Source organism: Lytechinus variegatus, chromosome 3, assembly GCF_018143015.1.
Source record: "Lytechinus variegatus isolate NC3 chromosome 3, Lvar_3.0, whole genome shotgun sequence".
Lineage (NCBI taxonomy): Eukaryota > Metazoa > Echinodermata > Echinoidea > Temnopleuroida > Toxopneustidae > Lytechinus > Lytechinus variegatus.
Genome location: NC_054742.1, coordinates 64,101,605 through 64,123,557, shown reverse-complemented (window position 1 = coordinate 64,123,557; position 21,953 = coordinate 64,101,605). Strand labels below are relative to the sequence as shown.

General features: G+C 35.0%; 1 protein-coding gene across 1 annotated transcript in view; it reads left to right on the top strand.

Annotated features, from left to right (window-relative positions):
• The window catches only part of LOC121411646 (cysteine sulfinic acid decarboxylase-like), a 34,791-nt gene extending 14,977 nt beyond the window's left edge, over positions 1 to 19,814 (top strand). The window contains exons 6-15 of the mRNA XM_041604463.1: positions 3,549 to 3,664; positions 4,418 to 4,497; positions 8,047 to 8,101; positions 9,444 to 9,560; positions 10,218 to 10,361; positions 14,118 to 14,320; positions 15,520 to 15,571; positions 17,548 to 17,637; positions 18,264 to 19,191; positions 19,756 to 19,814. Coding sequence (XP_041460397.1) covers positions 3,549 to 3,664; positions 4,418 to 4,497; positions 8,047 to 8,101; positions 9,444 to 9,560; positions 10,218 to 10,361; positions 14,118 to 14,320; positions 15,520 to 15,571; positions 17,548 to 17,637; positions 18,264 to 18,443 — 1,037 coding nt within the window. The 3' untranslated portion in view covers positions 18,444 to 19,191; positions 19,756 to 19,814. The remainder of the gene's footprint in view (positions 1 to 3,548; positions 3,665 to 4,417; positions 4,498 to 8,046; positions 8,102 to 9,443; positions 9,561 to 10,217; positions 10,362 to 14,117; positions 14,321 to 15,519; positions 15,572 to 17,547; positions 17,638 to 18,263; positions 19,192 to 19,755) is intronic.
• Positions 19,815 to 21,953: the final 2,139 nt, after the last annotated feature.

Genomic DNA, 21,953 nt, shown 5'->3' with positions numbered 1-21,953 from the left:
AGATCAACAAAAATCGGACAAATAATGAGAAAGTTATGAGCATTTGAATATTGCGATCACTATTGGTATGGAGATAGCAAATTGGTAATGCGACAAAGATGTGTGATGTCACTGATGAACAACTCTCCCCATTACTATAGTATATATTTCACTTGAATTGCCTCTTTTATCACATCTATCCATAGATCATGTGTTCTTTCTACATGAGGGCATGTAATACATATTTTTTAAGAATACATAATGGATAAAGAGTTTGTATCATCGTAAGAAAAAGCAAAAAGAGACATTTTGAGGGTATTTTATAGTCCACCAAAGGGAAAGTTGTTCATCAGTGACATCACACATCCTTGTCGCATTGCCAATGGGAGGATCTCCATAGCATTAGTGATTGCAATATTCAAATGCTCATAACTTTCTCATTATTTGTCCGATTTTTCTCAAACTTTCTTTATTCTTATTCTTTAATTTTTCTGTTTCTACACAAGCCTATTTGTTCCAAAGGTTTCATTCCCCTTTAATATTGGCCTGACAAGCACACAATTTAACTTGTTCAAGGAATTAATGTCCCCGGTCAATGTCCCACTGGATAGGATTCATGTCTTTCAAAGGCACCATATTCTTTGTTGCACATAATAAAAGGATATAAATAAATTACAAGCTCTACCATTAATGATGGAAATATCCTTGCTTAGTTGACAATTTTTTTTCTTACTTATGAAAGAATATGCAATGCTAAAAGATATTTATCATGTTATTAAATGCAACAAGGCGGTTTGTGAACCACGAGTCCCTGTATAATAATGTGTAAATTCAAGCTGTTATTTGGAACAATACCTGTCTGCTTATCACTACTTTTGATGTCAGGTTATTTACGAACTTAGCAAAGTAATTTTTGCTAAGCGTTTATGACAATTACCGTGCATCATGCATGACGTGCACATACACGTAAAACAGGCTGACGTAACACGTAAAATTCTTGGGCTTGATCAGCTAAGAATGTGAATGCACTGGCTGCGCATTATCTACAATGCGTTGGTTCCAACCAACTGGTTCCAACCAAATGGATTAAATTCTGAAATTAGTGATCAAAATTGGATCCTATTGCGCAAGCGCACTGGCAGAAATTAGGAAAATAAGGCAAATGATGCCTCCAATTTTTGTACAGTATTCCAATGGGCAAAACCTGTATGAGAGCATCATGGCAAATGTGTACTGTTTTGGTCTCGGATTGAAACTAGCAAGCAAAATATGACTTTTATGAAATTGCTAAAATGCCTTGTATTGTTAACAATTGTTTTTGTTGACTTGCTTTACTTACAATTCCATTGAGAGTCATTGTTCCATATCTTCCTGTACTGACACATATTCACTTCTTAGCCATGATTAATGGTCATGTCAGTATATTTCTACAAATCATACATTTTATTTGTCAAATTTTTTTTTAGTGTTAGTTATTGTAACGGCATATCGTCATTTAATATGAATTTTACACCCAGTTTTCTATCACTCACATGATATATAGCATTGTATGATTATGCATTACATAATTAAATTTTAATCATCGCCATGCAAGAGACGGTTATGCAAAAATAAAATGACTACTGCTTTAAATTTTGAATTCAAATTACGAGATTAAATGAAAGACAAAATCATTCAGCACATGGCATAAACTAGTATGTCATGAATGTGGATAACACTGTCTTTTGAAATGTCTTGACTAGAAAAATATATTGCTTATTTTTGTCTCACATAGAGCGAGACTATAGGCGCTGCTTTTCCGACGGCGGCATCATCAACATTGAAATCTTAACCTAAGGTTTAATACATTTTTAAAATGTCATCCTAACTTTAAAAGTATATAGACCTAGTTCATGAAATTTGGACATAAGGATTACTGGACATCCTAGTGTAAGGTCATTGAGGGTCAATGAACTTTGGCCATGTTGGGGTGTGTTGAATTGCCATCATAACTTTGAAAAATCTATGGATGTAGTTCATGAAACTTGGACATAAGAGTATCAGTGAACATTTTGCATGAGTTTCAGGTCACATGACCAAGGTTAAAGGTCATTGAACTTTAAAGGTCAATGAACTTTGGCCATATTGGGGGTATTTGTTGAATTGCCAAGATAATTGTACAAGATTATGGATGTAGTCCATGAAATGTGGACAGGTGAAATAAGTATCACTGAATATCTTGCACAAGTCGAAGGTCACATGATCAAGGTCATATGTCACTTAGGTCAATGAACATCATATTTTATGGTGATTTTCAAAATCAGCACTGTTGCTATATTGAGTTGTACAATTGCAGGTAAGACTGCCGGAGGTGCTCCACTTGTTTTTTTTTTTAAGATTAGGATATTAGTTTAAGTGCCCTATTCCATACACATCAATTCTTTCTCCCCCACCCCCCCAAGCAAAAAACATTGTACAGGCTGTGCAAATAGGGTATCTGGAGAAGGATTTCAAATAAAAATACTTTGAAAATTGAAATAACTTATGGAAATACTCTAGGCCTACTTGTTATTTCTATGATTTGGGATTTTAATGTGGATATAGCCTTGACCTGTGGTTTATTTGTTTACTGTGATTTTATGTTGCTATATAAATAACCTTTACTCCAGAGTAGAAATCAGTAGCACACATGTACATATATATATATGAATCAATGTAGATTGAAACATATAAATTTCAAGGATGAATGCAGCATGGATACAGATTATATTAAGTGCATTGAAATGTTAATGTAATGTGTTATATAAATGTAACTTTTATTTATTTATTATATAAGTGTTGATATATTCTGCCTTTGGGTGTTCTACCTCCCCCCCAAAAAAAGAGTCAATTTCAAAAGAGGAGATAATAATCACAGCTGCTGATACATGTAGGTGAAAATATGAGAAAAAATGGGACAGTTAAAAACAAGTTATGAATTTTGAAAAGTTCTAAATCTGTTTCAATTTCTTCTTAGGTGAATATTCATGTTAAAAAATGCATCAAAAAATATTTATGTGTGGTTTATACATGTACGTGGCATGAAAAAAAATCTCTAGACAATTACAAAAAATGCAATAAATGAAATCACAAATGAGTGAATTTATACAATAATTTAGAAAAATTATAGGCCAACACTGGATGTCCTGGATTAGTAGTAGACCTATGCTACTTGTCCATCAAGGCCGATCCCTTATGTACAAGTTAAAATTTTGAGTTGAACAAACCTATACAAGCAAAAAGCATGATCAAGAATAGCAACTTGAAGTGTGATCGTTTTTCAATATCTATCAGTATTATCGAAAATTATTTTTGCATCTCATAATGATTTCAACATACCCATATGATCCCATTTAACTTGAAGTGTACCTGTTTTTGTCATATGATCCAACGTTATTTGTCTCAAAGTCATAGTGATTTTTGAGAAATGTTCAGATAATTTGTTATAGCTTGAAGTGAAGTTTGTTTTTTAATTATGATGCAATGTTATTGATACATCTTCTGATGTGATAATTAATACTTTAACCATATTTTTTTGTTGTTGTCATTAGGTGGATCACTTGCCAACATGTATGCAATCAACCATGCCAGATATGAGTTGAATGAAGATTACAAAGAAAATGGAAACTTCAGTTCCAAACCTCTGCAAATATTCGCTTCTGATCAGGTTAGTAGTCGGGGCAATGAGAAAATAATAAATGGAAAAGCTGCACACTGAAACATTAATTGGGGTTTGACTGCAAATACCAAACAAGTACCAAATAAATCATTCATGATGAACTTTTTTTAATCTGGTTGTATTTTCATGAATTTGTGGTAATATGAGCTTTTAGAGTCTAAATGGATATTTTGCAAAATTTGTAATTTACTTACAATATTCTTGATTTATAGTAGAATGTCCCGTAAACTTTAGATATTATCTTTTATGTTCACTAGCACATTCAGATTAAAGTTTATGGATAATTCAGTGCCATAAGAGAGTCAAATCACATGTTTTGCACATGCGGGTCAAGGATAAATCGTTTTTGTGTTTATTCATTGGTATGCATCACTGATCAACATATCTAAATCAATTTGGAAGAATTATGTCTGCATGCAATGTGTAAGTATTATATTGAAAGGACATGTTCCAGAAACTGTTTGTTTGTTGTTTTATTTGCCCCATTTATTTATAATAGGTTACATTTATTGCACTTTCTATTGAAAATAATTGCCATGTGTTTGTGCCCACTTTGTCAAATTCTTTTGTTGTTCTTTCTTTTGTATTAAATTTGATATTGGATTGGTTTGTTTGTGCCTGCTTTGGGCAATCTGTTGAAGGCAAAATCACCTAGGTAAGCATAATCTTTTATTACTTTGTTAGATTTTTGGTGGAAAGGAGAAGAAAGAATAGTTTTGTCTATTTTTTTTCCTCAAACAGAGCCATTATTCACTCCTAAAAGGGGCAGCATTCTTGGGAATAGGAACAAACAATGTCATCAAAGTAGAAACAGATAAAAGGTATGTGATAAAATGATTATTTAAGTAGTATGTGTGTTGTTAGTTTCACAAAGTTGGTTTCTTTGCCGGCCACAGACAGAATCAGGTTTATTGTAAATTCAATTCAATTTCAATTCAATTTAAGTCCATAAAGGAAATTTGTTTCGGGATTTACACACATACATTTCATGACAACATCTAAAAAATAAATGAGTGGAAGACGTCCAAAAGTATAAACAGCAATTATGAAGAAATAGTGCACCATTACAAAAAAAAATATACAGCACGATATCAACAAAGGAAGCACCTACAAGACACGATCTCCTCCCCGCACTGAGCCAACAAGAAGGAGAAACAGTGTGTAGTGTGAAGAGAGAGAAAGAGAGGCAATAAGAGTAGGGAGAGAAGAGAGAACAGAGAGGGGAGATATCACCCGGAGAGAAATACCGTGTTTACGCATTGACTCGGCTTGGGTGTTGAATCCGCGAGCCGGGTTGAACACTGCGAAGAAGGGATCAGAGATCGCGTTTATACGTACATGTATATAAAAAGGCGAGTTCAACATGGCTCGCGGATCTCGAACGGAAGAGGAATTATGACGTCGCAAATTAAACGCGGGAAATTCACCGCCGGAATCGAATCTTGTCCGTGTGAACAACAACAATGCCAAAAGTGAAAGCGCGCGCAGTGACCTGGTCAAGAGAGTTCGACACGGCTTTCTGTTTACACACGAAAAAATTGCCGAGTCTGACTCGGCTCGCAGGTTGAAACCTACGATTTTGGCGGATCAAAAAAGCCGTGTTCGACACGGCTCGCGGATCACACTAATCGTGTTTACACAGCATAAAATTGCCGTGTTGAGCACGGCTCGCGTGTCGAACCCCCGATCCGTGTCACTGTGTAAACACGGTAATAGGGAGGCAGCGGGAGGGGGGCAAGACATAGCACGACCTCAAGGCAACTATTGCATAGTGCATAGATATTTCATAGAGATTTTCAAGTACCATACATTAGCGACTTCCAAGCATTGATCTCAAGATACAATACAAAGCATGAATAAAGTATGACCATGTCAAAGTAGTAGTATAAATAAAAGTAAAGTATGACCATGGACCTCTTACAATCTTATGATTGCAGATGTTAGCGATATTTCCATGATATCTGTAAATTGTTTTTCTTCTCAGTTGCAACAAACTTAATAGATTTAGCATAATTATTACAGCAAACATGACAAATTCAGAGCAGAAGAAGTAAAAGACGAAGAACAAGGGGAAGGAAAAGGAGGAGAAGAAGAAGGAGGAGGAGGAGGAGGAGAAGGAGAAGGAGAAGAAGAAGACTTTTTCTTGACTTTTCAAAATGAAACTTTATTTACAATCAAACTATAACATATATACAAATAAATTATCAGAATAATATACTTTGTAAGTACAAATAAGGACTCATATATACAAACCAAGAAATACCATTAAACAACCAGTAAAGTAAAGGTAGGCTTACATTCCTATATTCAAAAAGACCAAACTAATTCAAAAGAGATGCCGACAGAAAAAAGAGAATTGTTCACGCACCATCGCTTTGAGAAGGCATTGACGTTATTTTGTAACTTAAAAACTCATAATCTAGAAGAATCCTGCTTTTCACTTTGGATTTCCAAACCAATAGGGGAACTGAAAAATTCAAGCTACGATACAGCCAATAAATGGTACTTTTGAAACTAATAAACAAAAAATTACATATTAAACGCACAGCTTCCCTGCAGCGGCCCGAAGCATGAGGAGCCAGCGCCCAGTATAATTTGAATTCTAAAAATGTGACAAGCCAAAAATGGGTCATCACTTTCAAGGGGGGGGGGGCACACTTGTGTTAGAATAGCATATATATACATCACAAATTTTGATTATTCCTCTCATCCGGCCCAAACTCCCCCCCCCCCTGGATCCGCCATTGTCACACACAGTTAGGGTGATTTTCAAATGAGAGTCAGTGGCATCACCCACTCACTATTTTTTTTATATTTTGTGATATGAAATACCAGATTTGTCATTTTTTGTAAATTCTTTGATTAAGGCCTGGTCACATCACCCGAGCGTTGTTGGAGCGGTAGGGAGAGGGGGTCCAATTTCGCTCACAAAATTTGGGAAAAATCAAAAACAAAATATAAACAATCGAAATCGAAAATGGTGAACGGGAGATAGCGGTGATGATTTTTTTTCTCTCCGCTCCACCACCGCTCGAAGAACTTGGGCGGTGTGACCATGCCTTAAGCAAGCTCTTGGTTAAGTGACACCATTGGTGATCACACATGTTCATCGAACAGTCAAACCAGGTTTTACGTGATATTTGGAAAAATTATTTGCCCCCTCCCCTCTTCATATTCATGAAAAATTGGGAAACATACGGTACTCATCACAAAGTCAGGGAAAATGCTTTTTGATCATCATACCATGTGACTTTCATACCACTTTATTTCCCTATAAAATCCTTTTGCTGGTATACTGCTCCACAATACAACACTGCTCTCATCAATACCTACACACCATCTAGTAGTAGCGTATGGTACTTAGGATTTTCCAAAGGGGGGCAAATTCGTCCACAAAAAATTTGAAAAGCAAAAAAAAAAAATCTTCAACCGCATGTAAAAGACATTTCGCACCAGAAAAAAATTGACAACCCAAAAAAAGGTCTTCAAGTTCATAGGAGGGGTCCACTTGTGGCTTGTCAGGGATCAGTTGTGACTCATCAGGGGGGGAGGGATACATCCCTTGCATGGGTTGTGACTCGTCGGAGGGGGCAGTCTGCCCCCCCCATAGGTACGCTAGTGCCATCTAGGCTTCTACACTCCAGTGACTCCAGTCTTTTGTCAGTTCCGGAATGTAGAAACAAAGTGGGGGGGGAAGCGCATTAATCTTTGTGGGGCCCTCGCCATAGAATTCCCTCCCACGAGAGATCCAGGAGAGCAAATGTGTCGAAACACTTAAGATAATACTATTAAAAAAAAATCTTTGTAACTCATCTTATCAATCAGTTTTCTGTTTTTTAATATTTTGTTTGCTCCTTCCCCCTTCACTTGTACGCCTTGTGCATCTATAATGAGTATGGCACGGCGCCTAATAAATTGCATGTAGTATGATATTATTGTTATTATTATTATAACTATACTTGAAGTAGACAAACTTAATCCTTTTTATCAGTAACATTATAATAATATGATCAAAATGTGGCGGGCTGGGATGAAAGATTGATGCTACACAATATGCAGTAATGTGTTTTATGTAGAAACATCATTGTTTCAATGCATCATGGGTTATTATGGGCTTTACACATTTCGAATCTGACTTAGTTATACGACACCTGTCAATTGCCTGAACCTGATAGGGGCAGTTCTGTATTAAAGATTTTAGGGCAAAAGCAGACAAAATGAATATATATTTCACTGCTAATAGGCCTACATGTGTCCTTTTTTATCTCTTGGAGTTTATTAGCAGATTTAAATTGAATGATAAAATAAATTTGTCAGTATCTCTAATTTTATGTTACGTTAATCCTGTTACCCATGTTTTCTTGGTCTAGTGGTAGAATGATACCGGAGTCATTAGACAGAGCAATCGCAGATGCAAAGTCAAGTGTGAGTATTGTTGTATTTAGGGCAAGGCATTGCATACATGTATATTGCATGGTAACATGAAAATATGGAGAGTCAACATTTCTGACAATATGTATGCTGTAGACATTATCATTATACTCAATTCAATATATATTCACTTCCAATTTGAATAAAACATACAAACATACAATTCTGTCAGATCATGGTGTAATATGAGTTAAAGAAAATACAGGCGGAAAAATTGAAATGAAAAGACGAGAAAGGATGAAAAGAGGAATTTAGAAGCATTCTTTTCTTGAAATCGAGTGAAGTCCTAAAAAGACTAAACCAGACGAGATGAGCTGAATTTGGCTTGAGTAGCAATGGTTTGAGTAGTAGCAGGACGAAGTGAAGAGAGGTTACTCTCTTCTGCCTGTATTTTCTTTCCCTTCTTCATATTACACATGGTGAATGGTAAACCTCCAAGTTATTTGAGCCCTGTAGTGAAATGTGATGATAAGATTCATTTTGCAGTTGTTTCAAGAATTTGAAAAGTAAATATTTGTAAATTATATTAGTCATAGATATCAAATCAGTGAGTAAGATGAAGCCTGTGTGCATTCCAAGAAGTGCGGACTAAATTGCCTCCTGGCTGGCAAAAGAATGTGATGATTTTACATGTATGTCAGTAGACCTTGTGCGTGTCATGTCATGCGGCCCAAGTGACCGAAGTGTGCCCTCACTCAGAGGACAAGCGAGGTTGCTAGAGGATATTCATTCACACACATGATCACGTGTAATTCCGATCGAGTTCAGATTTGAGCGATGACTGGTAGGGGATGGGATGCATTGGAAATGTCATTGTTTGTCCTCTGACATTGCATTGTCATTGGGTGTTCAGCTGCTGATGGCATATAAACTCATAGGCCATTTTCTGAAGTCGGGTTTGATTTGAACTCTGGTCGAGCATTGTGGTTCAGCTATGGAAAGCCAATTGTGAGTTAAATCTCTAAAAGTAGAGGTTCAAGGTATCAGTCAATTTGACCCTTAAATTGTTCTTAACTCTCTGAGAAAGACAAATAGGATAGTTGTCTTCATGAATAAAGAATTAGGAAAGAGAGTGATAACCATAAGTATGTAAAAATCTTTTTGACATTTTTGCTTTCCATAATTTTAGATCATGGTCTCTAAGTTAAACCTGAAATCAGATTTTGGGCCATAAGGTCTGTTACTATTCCTGCTGGTCTGGCAGAAGGGTGTAATTCTCCTGTGCACTGTACATTTTGCATAGTTTGCGTTGAGCTAAAATCGGTGTGCTAGCGCTTCCTACCACCGCTTTACTAGCCCATGCAATGCGATATCTTTGTTGGTCTTGTCTCAACAGGGTGCTATACCTCTGATGGTAGTTGCTACAGGTGGGACTACAGTGTATGGTGCCTATGACCCCTTACAGGATATTGCAGATATATGTGTGAAATATGGCATCTGGTTCCATGTAGATGTAAGTATCAGGAGCCTTCTTAGTACCAGTGAACTCTTGACTTAGCAACTTCACCATGATTTAGGAAGAATGTCTTCAGCTAGCGCCATAAGCTTTCTTTTCATGGAATGGATAGTATATGTGCCCTTTGGCCTATATTCTGAATTCCAGGCCAATAAGACTACACTTTGTTATATGCAGGTGTCATTTGAAAAGAGAGAGCTAGAAGGTTTTTATTGACATCAATTGCATTGTTGTCAATCAGGTGTAAAAAAAGGAAATTTATATGGAGTGTACTGTGAAGGCTGTAGGGCAATTTTTTTTATCCTACTATGGACACTTTCAGATCTTACTGGAATAAAAACATATTTGTTTCTAGCAGCATGCATCAAACAAAAACAAAACGAAAGACAGTTATGAATACATATATCCTTTGGGTGTTCACTTCAAGCCTGTTTGCATCATGTGTGATAGGAATATTCCTTCTTTTGTTTTTCAAGAATATTGCCACTTTAAACCCTGATCTTGAGTTCCCATTTCTGTGAAAATATGTAGTTTTTACAGATTTGTTTTAATAATTTGGTCTGATTTCTTGTCATGGTTGGCTGGGGGACTATTATTTCAATTGATGTCATTTTGAATGAATTGAACATGTTGTCATTTATGTCCTTCTTGCAGGCTGCATGGGGTGGTGGCGCCATTCTGTCATCTACACATCGACATTACCTTGATGGTATTAATAGATCAAACTCAGTCACATGGTGCCAACATAAGATGATGGGGGTTCCCCTCCAGTGCTCTGCATTCCTATTGAATGGTAATGTAAGTAGCACACTGGTAAATTTCTATTGTAAAATCTATTCAAATAAGATTTTGATCTTCTTGGATAATAATAATAATAGTCAGTTCTTGTATAGCGCATAACACATTATGAATAACGCCTCTATGCGCTTCCAAAGGACTTGGATATTATCACTCTGGCTGTAGCTCAAGCAGCTTTTACGTGCTAGGCATTCAAGGAATGAATTCCTGCCAGGTATCCATTCACCTCACCTGGGTTGAGTGCAGCACAATGTGGATTAATTTTTCTTGCTGAAGGAAACTATGCCATGGCAGGGATTTGAACCCACGACCCTCTGTTTCAAAGTCTGGAGACTAATCCACTGGGCCACAATGCTCCAAGTGACGATACTTCTTTTCTTTTTCACTTTCTCTTCTGCTTTTTCTTCCTCTGCCTCTTTCCCCTTCTTCTGCATTTTTCATTTCTCTTATGAATTTTATTCGTTTTAGGTTTTTGATAAAAAAATCTGTTCTTTGAAAGATAATGATGATTTTTTTATTTTGTACATTGATGAACTGTGTGCACAATAATACAATAATTTGCCATTCTGTATCGGCCGCACAGAAACACTTTTAGTTGCTGTTAGCGTAACATTTCACTAACACCTGCGCTAACAAAGGGCCCCTGTTACAACCAGTAATCTCGCCACGATGGCTATAATGCATTATTTACATCTGAGATCAACGCTTGACATCGCAATCTGTATAGTATTATCCATTAACAAATCAGCCTTTAATAAAATGGGTAGAATTACCGCGAAGAAGGCAGAGAAAGCTGTTGTTAGGGGATTAGAGTTAGGCAAAATCGATTATTTGTTCGTAGTCTGGGTAGTGATCTAGATTTAACTTTGATTTAGTTATGATTATTTGCGCATCCTACAAGTTTTAAATCTTGTCTGGGAAAAGAGGTAAAGGAATGTAATTCATTATCATATAGGCCTACAAAACTGAATTATTATTACATTTTAAACATGAAATGACAGCAGGTAGTATTACTAATTTCATAAAATATCGAATAAGCTTAAAAAGAAAAAAAAATGCCTATTATGATGGAGATTCTGTACAAAAAAAATGCAATCCTACTTTTCATAAATTTCTTTTGTTTGCAAATACTCTTCACAGACTTCACTCATCATGCTCATGATAGAGTATTTGCCAATGATGGTTATCATGCGATAAATTTCATCAGCTATTTTTCTTCTTTCTAATGTAGGGTCTATTCATAAAAAAATGTCTTCCCACATCTAAATACATGATATATCTTGGAAGAAAAAATCTTTGAAAGGATCATATATCTTGGCACTAATCAACATCCCTGCTAGATACCTATTCCTAAAGGGGTACTCCAGGCTGAAGAAAATAATATGATTCGAACAGTAAAGTGAGACAAACAAAACACTGACAAATTGATAAAAATTGGAAATGAGTAGAAAAAAAATATGGTTTCTCAAAATTTTGCATTTGGCCTTATTTCAGTGAAATTTCTTATTCATGTCTTCAAGAATATGCAATGAGGGTCTGTTGTATCGTACAAAATTAGGTTTATTTAAATTTTGTCCACACAGAATGTTGCTTCAAAGAACATTGTTTTACTCGGGCGACATACATACATTTGAGACAATTACGAGTTCATTTCAAATTTTCAATAAAATCAGAAAAAGGGGAAAGAGCTAGAGGATATGGCATTATCGTTCCATTCATTGCATATTCATGGCCACATGCTGCTCAGTAATATCAGTTGCCAAAAAAGTGTTTAATTTTGAATATTCAAGAATTTTGTTATTTTTTATCAGATTTTAATGAACTTTCAGTAATTTGCTGATCTAATTTTACTCAATTTATTCATATATTGTTGGGCCCAGAATACCCCTTTAATTCGGTCGAGGTATATTATAAATTACTTGGTATAAGAAAGGGAGACAAGTTTTAAAGAGAGAAATTATTCACTAACATCATCACTATTGGTGCCCTTGGCACTGTTAGTGATTTGTATTAACATTAGCGCCACTGTTAGCTTCTGCTAAGCCTTTTATTGTTAGATTATTAGGAATTGGACTAAGCTTCTGTGAGTTTATCAATACTGGTAGGCCTACTTTTAGTGGTCTGTTGGTGAAAACAGTGCGTATAGCATTGGTCGCCCGTGAAAGGTGTGACTGGCCCTAATTTTAGCATTCTGGTACGCTAACAACACTTCTGTGCACTCGCCACCGGTGTGGTTTATAAATAGCCCACTTGGCTGCCCGTGATTTTAAACAATGTCAATATTATCGTCTGCACACTGCTCCTACCCATCCACTAAAACCTGAGCATCATATGTTTAAAAAGCACTGTCATAATGGGCCTCTCTTCATTCATAAATCTGATTGTGAATAAACCCAACATGTAGGGTGCATTCATTAGTGCAAACCTTAGCATGGATTCTATTTAAATATTCTTTTGAAATCTTGTGGGTCTTTCAACAAGCCTGTCACTCAGCGTTTATTGTATGTCTTCACTGACATCAGGTTTCCCTGTTCTTTCCATCTCATTGTAAATTTCAATCTTATTCTTTGAATGAAAGTACCTTTCTTGTCATGAATCAGAGTCTTTTGGTTGTAATTCGTTTAATGACTATATGAATGTTAGGGCCTTTTCACACATGAATCTTGAATCTTCATTGTAATGATGATTGCAGTTCGTCTTTAGAATCATCGGACCTTTCACACAGAAAGTTTGTACCGTAACTTGAGTTTGGTTTCACACATGTTAAAAATTCATTATTAGCCTTATTTTTCACTAGAATCATCATTCAAATACAATTTTTTTTACTGTGTGAAAGGGCGGTAAGTTTTGTCTCCTTCTCAACTGTAAAGAGGATGCATTCATTTCTCTTTTAATGGATCGTATGAAGTTTAGATATCCAGCATTGTGCCCACCCTGGTAATATACTTAAAGGGATAGTTCATTCATGAGATTGGTTTTAATGAAAATCAGAAAAAATAGTGAAAAATATTGGTGAAAGTTTGATGAAATTTGTCAAAGAATAATGAAATCATGAAATTTTTAATTTTTTATATTATGACATCACGGACGAGCAGCTTCTCCATATGTCGTGTGATATGAATCTAAAAAAAATGCCATTTTCTCAAGAAATTTTAATTGATGCTAATTGAGTAGCGGATATATCACCAGACACTTTATTCCATACGCTCTTCTGTAAGAAATATATATATTCTTTATTTTTCATGTTCTGTAAATAACTTTGCATTTCTGGAATTCATATTGCATGCTATACATGTAGGGGGCAGCTGCTTACAAGTGATGTCACAAATTCAAATCTTTAACCCTTCCCACTTATCATATTGCCCCAATCCGTTAGCGGTGCCGTGCAAACTTTGCATTTTACGCTTGAAGAAACAATCCATTGTTTCCCTCCCTGAAAAGAATTCAGCACAGAGGGGTTCATGGTGCACAAAGAATAACATTCCATAACTCTCTTTTTATGTTCTTTGATGGATTTTCATCAAACCTTTGCTCATACAATTTTTCTGCTTTCATTGAAACCGGTGAACTTCCTTTCAAGTAGGTCACAAGAGATTGCAGGCATCATGTTTGAACTTGCATATTATTCTTCACCCAACATGGGGCCAGTAACACAAAGCTTTGCCATTCATCTTACAGTTGATTTATACAATGGATAGAATGTAATCATTAAATTCAGTCTTAGTATCGATCATGAAGCTTTGCTTTCATTGACAGGAAACTCTGATGAACAGGTGCATGAGTGCCAAGGCCAGGTATCTCTTCCAACAGGACAAGTTCTATGACATTAGTTACGACACGGGGGATAAGTCCCTACAGTGCGGCAGAAAGGTAGATGCCTTCCGTCTCTGGCTTATGTGGAAGGCTAAAGGCAATAAGGGCTTTGAGGCAGAGATTGACCACAAGTTTGCCATTTCTAGGTAATTAACCTTCTCCCTCTGGTGACTCTACCCCAGTTAAATACGTCTTGGGATTACGAAAATCTGGGGCCCGTTTCATAAAACTTGTTACAATAACACATTTGCAATGAAAGTTAAAAGCTTCTGAAATCATGCAATCTGATTGGGTGTAGTAAATTTGTAATAGAAATTTTGCATATGTTGAAATAATAAGTCTTTATCAAACAGGACCTTGTTCTGCTTGGCCAAAATTTGACATAGGAGTTGTTATTAACACGTGTTGTGCATATTCTGGTCTGAAATAGTGTATGAGTTTGGTTGATTATTCTACTTATGGAAGGACGACTTATGTAGAGTCTGCAGGGGGTTGAGTGGTCACAGATAAAAAGATCTGAAAAAGCCAGGGGGGTGAGTGGTCACAGATAAAAAGTTCTGAAAAAGCCGAAGAGTGTTTAAAAGTCTGAAATGGAAAGAGTTCCAATAATTTGAGTAAAAAAAAAGCTGAAATTCAAAACAAAAAAATCTGAACTCTCACACCCCTGACTCTACTGGATTTTCTTCCAGTTGTTTCTTTGAGTTTTATGCTGGGAAAGATTTTTTTCCTTTTCAATATCTTTCAAACAGGTTCCGGCTAATAAGTGAGATTACATTCCAGACAAAGAGTTGAAATTGGTTCACTCTTTCAATATAGAAATGCTGGTCATGTTGTACATGAATATATAAAGAGGATGATAATCATGATGAAAACAAAAGGAGGATGAAGATCATAAATCAATTTTTGCCTATTAGATTAAAAAGAAAACTATTTGGGATCAAAAGAAGCATTACCCTTTAGTTTATATTAATGACTACCATGATAGTAAAAGAGAAATATGATTAGGATTTAAAATGGAAGCTGTATGAAATGTTTTCATCATCATATCATTATCATCATCACCACCATCATCACTGTCATCATCATCATCTGTATTGATTTAATCATCATTATCATCCTTATCATCATCACCACCATCATCACCATCGTCATCAGTATCATCATTGCCATCTTCAGCTTCACCATCACAATGAACATCACCATCGTAATTATCTTTATCATTATCATCATCATCCATCGTCATCATCACTATCATCATCAGTATATTTCATCATCATTACCTTCATTCCCACCAATATAATTGTCATGAAGATTCCAACAGGCCTTGTTTCATTGTTCTATGTAGGTATTTCACTCAGCTTCTTCATGAACGTGAAGGATTTGAAGTCTTGATGGAGGTAAGTAACCTGTTACTTTAATTTTCTAAATAACATGATAATGATTTTCCGCTTTTATATAATGCTTAAAAGCAAAAGGATGTACTTGCAGCAAACAATTATTTTGTGAGAAAATCTTTGAAATCAAGGTTAATTTTCACCATATTATCATAAATCAAGCTCTGGTTCATTATGAATTTAACTTTGAGAAATCATTGAAATTTAAGCTGAAATATCAAATTGATGATTACTAATGATTAATGACAGCAATTATATTGAATGATTATAATAATAAGAAGAATAATCATGAAATTTATAATGCTCTTAATACTGGTGTTTATAAGCACTAAGTTTTCTGACTATTAAATATAGATTATCAGGGAAAATAAAAATGTAATCTTAAATGAAAAAAGCCCCAAAACAAGACCTGCCAAACAGTACGTTTTTGGCTTGTTTAGTACGTTCTTGCAACCAAAATATGAATGAATGAATGAATGAATGAATGAGAATGAATGAATGAATGAATGAATGAATTTATTATCCAATGCAATGATAATACAAATTTTACAAGTTTACAGACAATAATTTATGAATACATAGAAAAGCAAGGATAATAGGAACCAGAAAATAGCATGGATGCTAGTCAAGTCTGGCCCCTTCTAGTCTAGATAGATAGAAACATGTTTTTAAGAATGAAAATCGTGAGTCTACTAGTACACGCTAGCAATGACTACATAACAATTTAACAAAATTAGTTAACAGTATTTACATATGAAAGATATCTAGATGATAAAAAATATAGATGGTATCAAAATTCATTTTTCCAACAGATGTTCGACAATAGCTTTACGAAAACTTGATCTTGATGGTTTCGTTCTAATTTTGGTTGGTAGCTCATTCCAAGAAGTTGTGCCTACATAGGATAAACACTCTTTTCCCAAACTTGTCCTAACCTTTGGTACATACAGGTTATCGTCTTCCTTTTGCCTTGTATTATATCTATGTTTAATCAGTGAACAATATTGCAGCAGTGAATGTGGCAAATTTGTATTAATTAGATCGTACATAAAACTACAGATAGATAATCTATACAGTTGGTAAATGTCAAGTATCTTAAGAACCCTGAATAATGGTGCTGATCTTGTCATATATGTACTGAATGTTATCGCACGCACTGCCATTTTTTGAATTAATAATATAGAATCTAGAAAACTTTCTAGCTCCACCCCAGACTTCAATACCATATGTGATGTGGGGCTGTATGAATGTCTTGTACAGCAGAATCAAAATACTTCGTGGTAGGAAGTGTCTCAGTCGATATAGAATACCAACCTTCTTGCGTATGCATAATTTAATTTTTGCAATATGATTTTTCCATATGGTAGTATGTTTTTTCTATATTTTTTTTCTTTTTACAAAGTCGTAATTTATTGAAAGAAATCATCTTTATATGTCTCTATTTCATAAAACTTACACAAATATGGTTATTAGATCATTGTAATATCAGGTAACTTTTTTTTCATCTGCAAGAGCAGTGCACATTTTAGCTTGCATGCAGATTGAGCACCTCGATGAGCGAGTGCGCCACGCATTTTATTATGAAATACACTTTTTGGGGGAAAATACACTTTTTTTATCACAGAATACACTTTTTCATTCCCAGAGGTTGGCAGGTCTGCAAAAACAAAATTTCAAAGAAAGAAACAAATGAAACGAAACTGAGATATGCACCTCCATATAGACCAACCCACAACTGATAGAGTGTGAACATCTAGATATTAAAAAGTTGGGTCGTTGGCAATGTCTTGAATTGATGGAGGGAGTTTGCATTGACCACTTGATTGGAGAAAAAAACAGAGAAGACTCGATTACTGTAACTGGTATTGGTTCATGGTCCTAACTAGTTTTCTTCTTTCATGGTTTATTTTTCATTTATCATATAGCTCATTAAATCAAAGGAAATGTTATCCCTTTTCACTTTCTCATTCTCTCCATAGCCTCAATGCACTAATGTTTGTTTCTGGTATATCCCAGAATGCCTTAGAAACGAGGAAAGGACTCCTGAGTTCTGGCAGAGATTGAGTAAGGTGAGATCTTGAATAAGAGTAGATCCCATTACTGAGGATGTTAAGGGAGCGAGAGTGCTGCTATAGTGTATCAGGCTATTGCATACTTGCCAATTGTCACTATTTTGGGGAAAGAAAACGAACAATTTTCACCCATAATGACCCTGTGTCCCTATTCTTTTGAAAGTTATTCCAGAGGGTTGTGTAGAAAATTAAGCATTGTCGCTTTTTTCTTTTCAAATCATTTTTATTTGTTTGTGGATTTGTGATGTTGGGAGATATGCTATTGGATATTTACATACAGTGAGATAGCAAGTTGGAGGAAAACAAGTAGAGGAGAAATAACAGATGAATAAAGATGTTCACAGTCAAAATGAAATATTATCACCTCATAATATTCTGGATTGTGAATCTTCACTCAAATTTTCTTTTTCACTTTAGACCTTAATTGAATATAGACCTTGGCAGCATTTAATGAAAGTTGACATTTTCTAACTGTTACTATGGTAACATGCTTCTCAGCCAATCAACACCAAGAATTTCACTGAAATGGTCAGGGCTTGCAATTTTGCTGGTGCTGACCTCTTACTTTAATGGAACAGGCCTATAACAATTAAATTATATCAAATTAATCTTTGACCCCTCAGGCTGCACCTGCTATCAAGGAAAGTATGGTGTTGGAAGGATCTATGCTGATTGGATATCAACCAAACAGTGATCATATAAACTTCTTCAGGATTATATTCTCTAATGCAAGGGCTACGAAGGAGAGTGTTGCATTTGTTATCGACGAGATCGATCGGTTAGGACGAGATATACAGGTTTAAATCTTTCCCAACCTCCCCTCTCTCTTTCACTCTCCCTCTATATATTTTCCGTTCAGTCGTTCTTTACTGATGCCTACTTGAGTGTCAAGGTTTTTCAGTGATACCATAAAATTATTCATATGTATAAAACATTGATATTGATAGTTTCTCTGTGTGATACAGAATGCTTACCCTTTAAAAGAATTTAATAGAATAATTGCCAAATCTCAGTATGATCTCATGTTTTTCATCATCTTACATTTGCCATAATGGTGTGTCATATAGTTATATAAGTACTACATAGGATGCTAACCTTCTGAAATATATTTTATACCCCTAACCTACCCATTGTGGTAGCCAGATGAATTATGTAGTAATGTACTTGATTATGTTATATCTCAGTTTTAAAGGAATTAATGAACTTAGTTGATAGTAGCAGGTGAAAATATGAGAGCCTTATACCTCAGTCACATTTTCTCTACGGTGGATGTACAGCAAGTAAAAAACAGTCGTTTTAACATTTTTTTGTAATAGGTGGTTTGAATAAAAATGAATAAAATGGCTGTTTTCGACCAGCCGTACAGCTGGCCACCGTGGAGCAAATGTGACTGAGGTATTACTGTACACGTGTCTCTTGTTAGAGTCATCAATACATGACATTTTTATTAGACTAAATTGAAGTCAGTAACTATCCAAAAAGGCATGAGTAATCAGTAATCCAGGTTAGGAAGTTCCAAGTCTCCAGGGGACCATCTTACATAGAGTTGCGGTTGATCTGATCAATCACAAATATGGAAAGCCAGCAGAGTCAACTTATAAATGCATGTTTGTTCAAACAATTTTCTAGATATGAATGCATATCCATAAAATAATTGATTTCTTGACACTTTGGTGTGTTCTCCTTTGTTTACAAAAGACATTTTGCAAATTTCCTGTAAAAAAAATTATTACACCTATGGATTTCCATAGAGTTACAATTGATTGGATCAATCGTAATTCTTTGTAAGACGGGGCCCAGATCACATTGGTAGCCTAGCACAGCAGCATGCAACACACACAGACCAGTTAGGTGTTTACTTTCATATAGATGTTTGTAAGTTAAGAGCAACTTTATGAACAACTGGTGATCCTCTCTCGAGGTAGATAAATATGCTTGCCAAATTTCCTTGTGGATTTAGCACCCAAGAAGAGGTCACCAGTCGATCATAAAGTCGCTTGTGACTCACGAACAGCTTCATGAAACATGGCCTGCCTGAATAATTCTTACAGGGAAAGAGGTATCCTAATCATGGAATTGTAGATATGTAGATTAATAACTTGTCTACTGTAAAAGATTGTATCATGATTGAATTAGCAGCTGAATCTAGTGATTTCTACCAGATACAACTTACCCCCAGTATGTAGGGGAGACCGGGGTTAGTTGGAACATGGGGTAAGTTGAAACATTGTACTTTTCTTAAATGCCTGTAAAATAAATTTATGCAACACCGCCCTCAATTTATTGCAATAATGATTCAACACTGTTGTATTATTAATAGCAATAAATTGAGGGCAGTATTGCATAAATTTATTTTACAGGCATTTAAAGAAAATTACAATGTTTCAACTTACCCCATATTCCAACTAACCCTGGTCTCCCCTATGGTACTTTCAATTACTAGTCTACTTAATTATACTTTGCATGAAAAATTTAATTACTTATTGGGTAAATTTCTCCTTTATTCTATCTTTTCTTTGTGTATATATATGTAATTGTATATCTGAAGTGTGTGTCATTCTATCATTCCTGCCCTCCTATTTGTATTATGGGCAAAATTACCAAACAATAGCTGGGCCCCGTTGCATTAAAGTTACAATGTGGTATCTTGCATGGAATCCTTGATTTTGATTGGCTGTTGATCAGCGTTACCATGGTAGTTACCATTGGATGGCAAAGTTACCATAATGGTGTTTTTTATGCAACTGGGGTTGACTTAAGGTGGTGACTATATGACCATAGGATATTGGGTATTATCATAACTGCTTGCCATGAATATAAATCAGGTCTAAGCAATTGAAAATAGAATTCTCAATAGTCAAATAATTCTTATATACTTGCGTGTAAATTTCACAATTAAAAATGGGGACTCTAAAGGTGTGTTTCTATACACAAAGGAAAAAGTAAATGTGCACATTATTATTTCTAAATTAGGTGCCAACACTTACATTTATTTCTTTTACTTTAGATTTGGGTTTATTTATAAGATTAGTTAAGAAGTAAATGTATGCAAGATTAAAAATACAGACTACTTCTGCGGTTCTGCATGATCATCTTCACATATACTGTGAATCCAGTAGAAAATTTATTGCTCATTGGTTGGATGCATGTTATGATTTTTTTTTTTTCTGGCTGGCTTTATTTTATTATTCATTTTCATTTGATTTCATTTCAACATTCATAAAATAAATGTAGACTACAAATAATGAGAATGATCTCTGCATTTTCAGAAAACATCTCTTTGAAAACCTGTAAATGTTTTTAAAAGTCGTGTAATACGCAGTAAAGAATAATATATTGTACATGAAAGAATTTCATTGGATCGTTGTAGTATTGAATGCCTTTTTAGCAATTTTGTATTTATTGATTGAAAATTATGTAATTTGATTAGCAATAGCTGAAGGGCTACATATGATTGTGTTTTTGTTACTGTGAATCGAAAATGTGCAATGATTATTTTAAGTCGTTTATTTTGTGTTTTGTAGAAACTACTTTGGGACCTATAACAATTTTGCTGCAAATATTTGTTTTGAAATTGAATTTGGGCTTAAAACTATGTAGACACTCTTTCATGATTTTTATTAGAATTACAAGGGGAAATTCACCCTGACATTTATTCGATAAATATCTAGAAAAATGTGAGGATGTCCTGTCCTGTAAATTTCATTATGGCAACATTTTTTTTTTTTTACTAATCTTGTGAAATTCACTACTATCTGCAATGTAAATGAATTATAAATTTTTTTTTTCCAGAAAAGAAATATAAACATTTTTGCAGTGAGAAATGAGTATGAAATTCAAGTATGGGGGGGGGGGTCAGAATTGCACATCCTCTTTCTTTTTTTTTGTTGAAAGTGGTGATCTTGGAGGATAGCTTGCTACTGGGCATTTCAGATTTTTTGTTGTGTGTTTATTTTTATACAACTCTGAGGATTGATGACTACCTCCTTTTATTAAAAACATCCTGAAAATGCAGAGAACCCTTTCTCTTGGTTTTTTCTTGATCTCGGGATTGACTTGCCCATGTATATAAAACTACCTCTGTAACAATTTCAATCACCGAATCTCTATATTTTACACAAATACGAATAAATCATAAATATGCTATCTCCTTATTTTACACAATTATTAAGAAGACTTTATGCTAACATATTTTTACATGAATTGGAGGGAAACCTCAAAATGCTATTTAACAAATACATCATGCACTTACTTGGAGACTGTAGTTTAAATCATCATTTTAATTGAGGTTATATTGATTTTTAACACTGAAT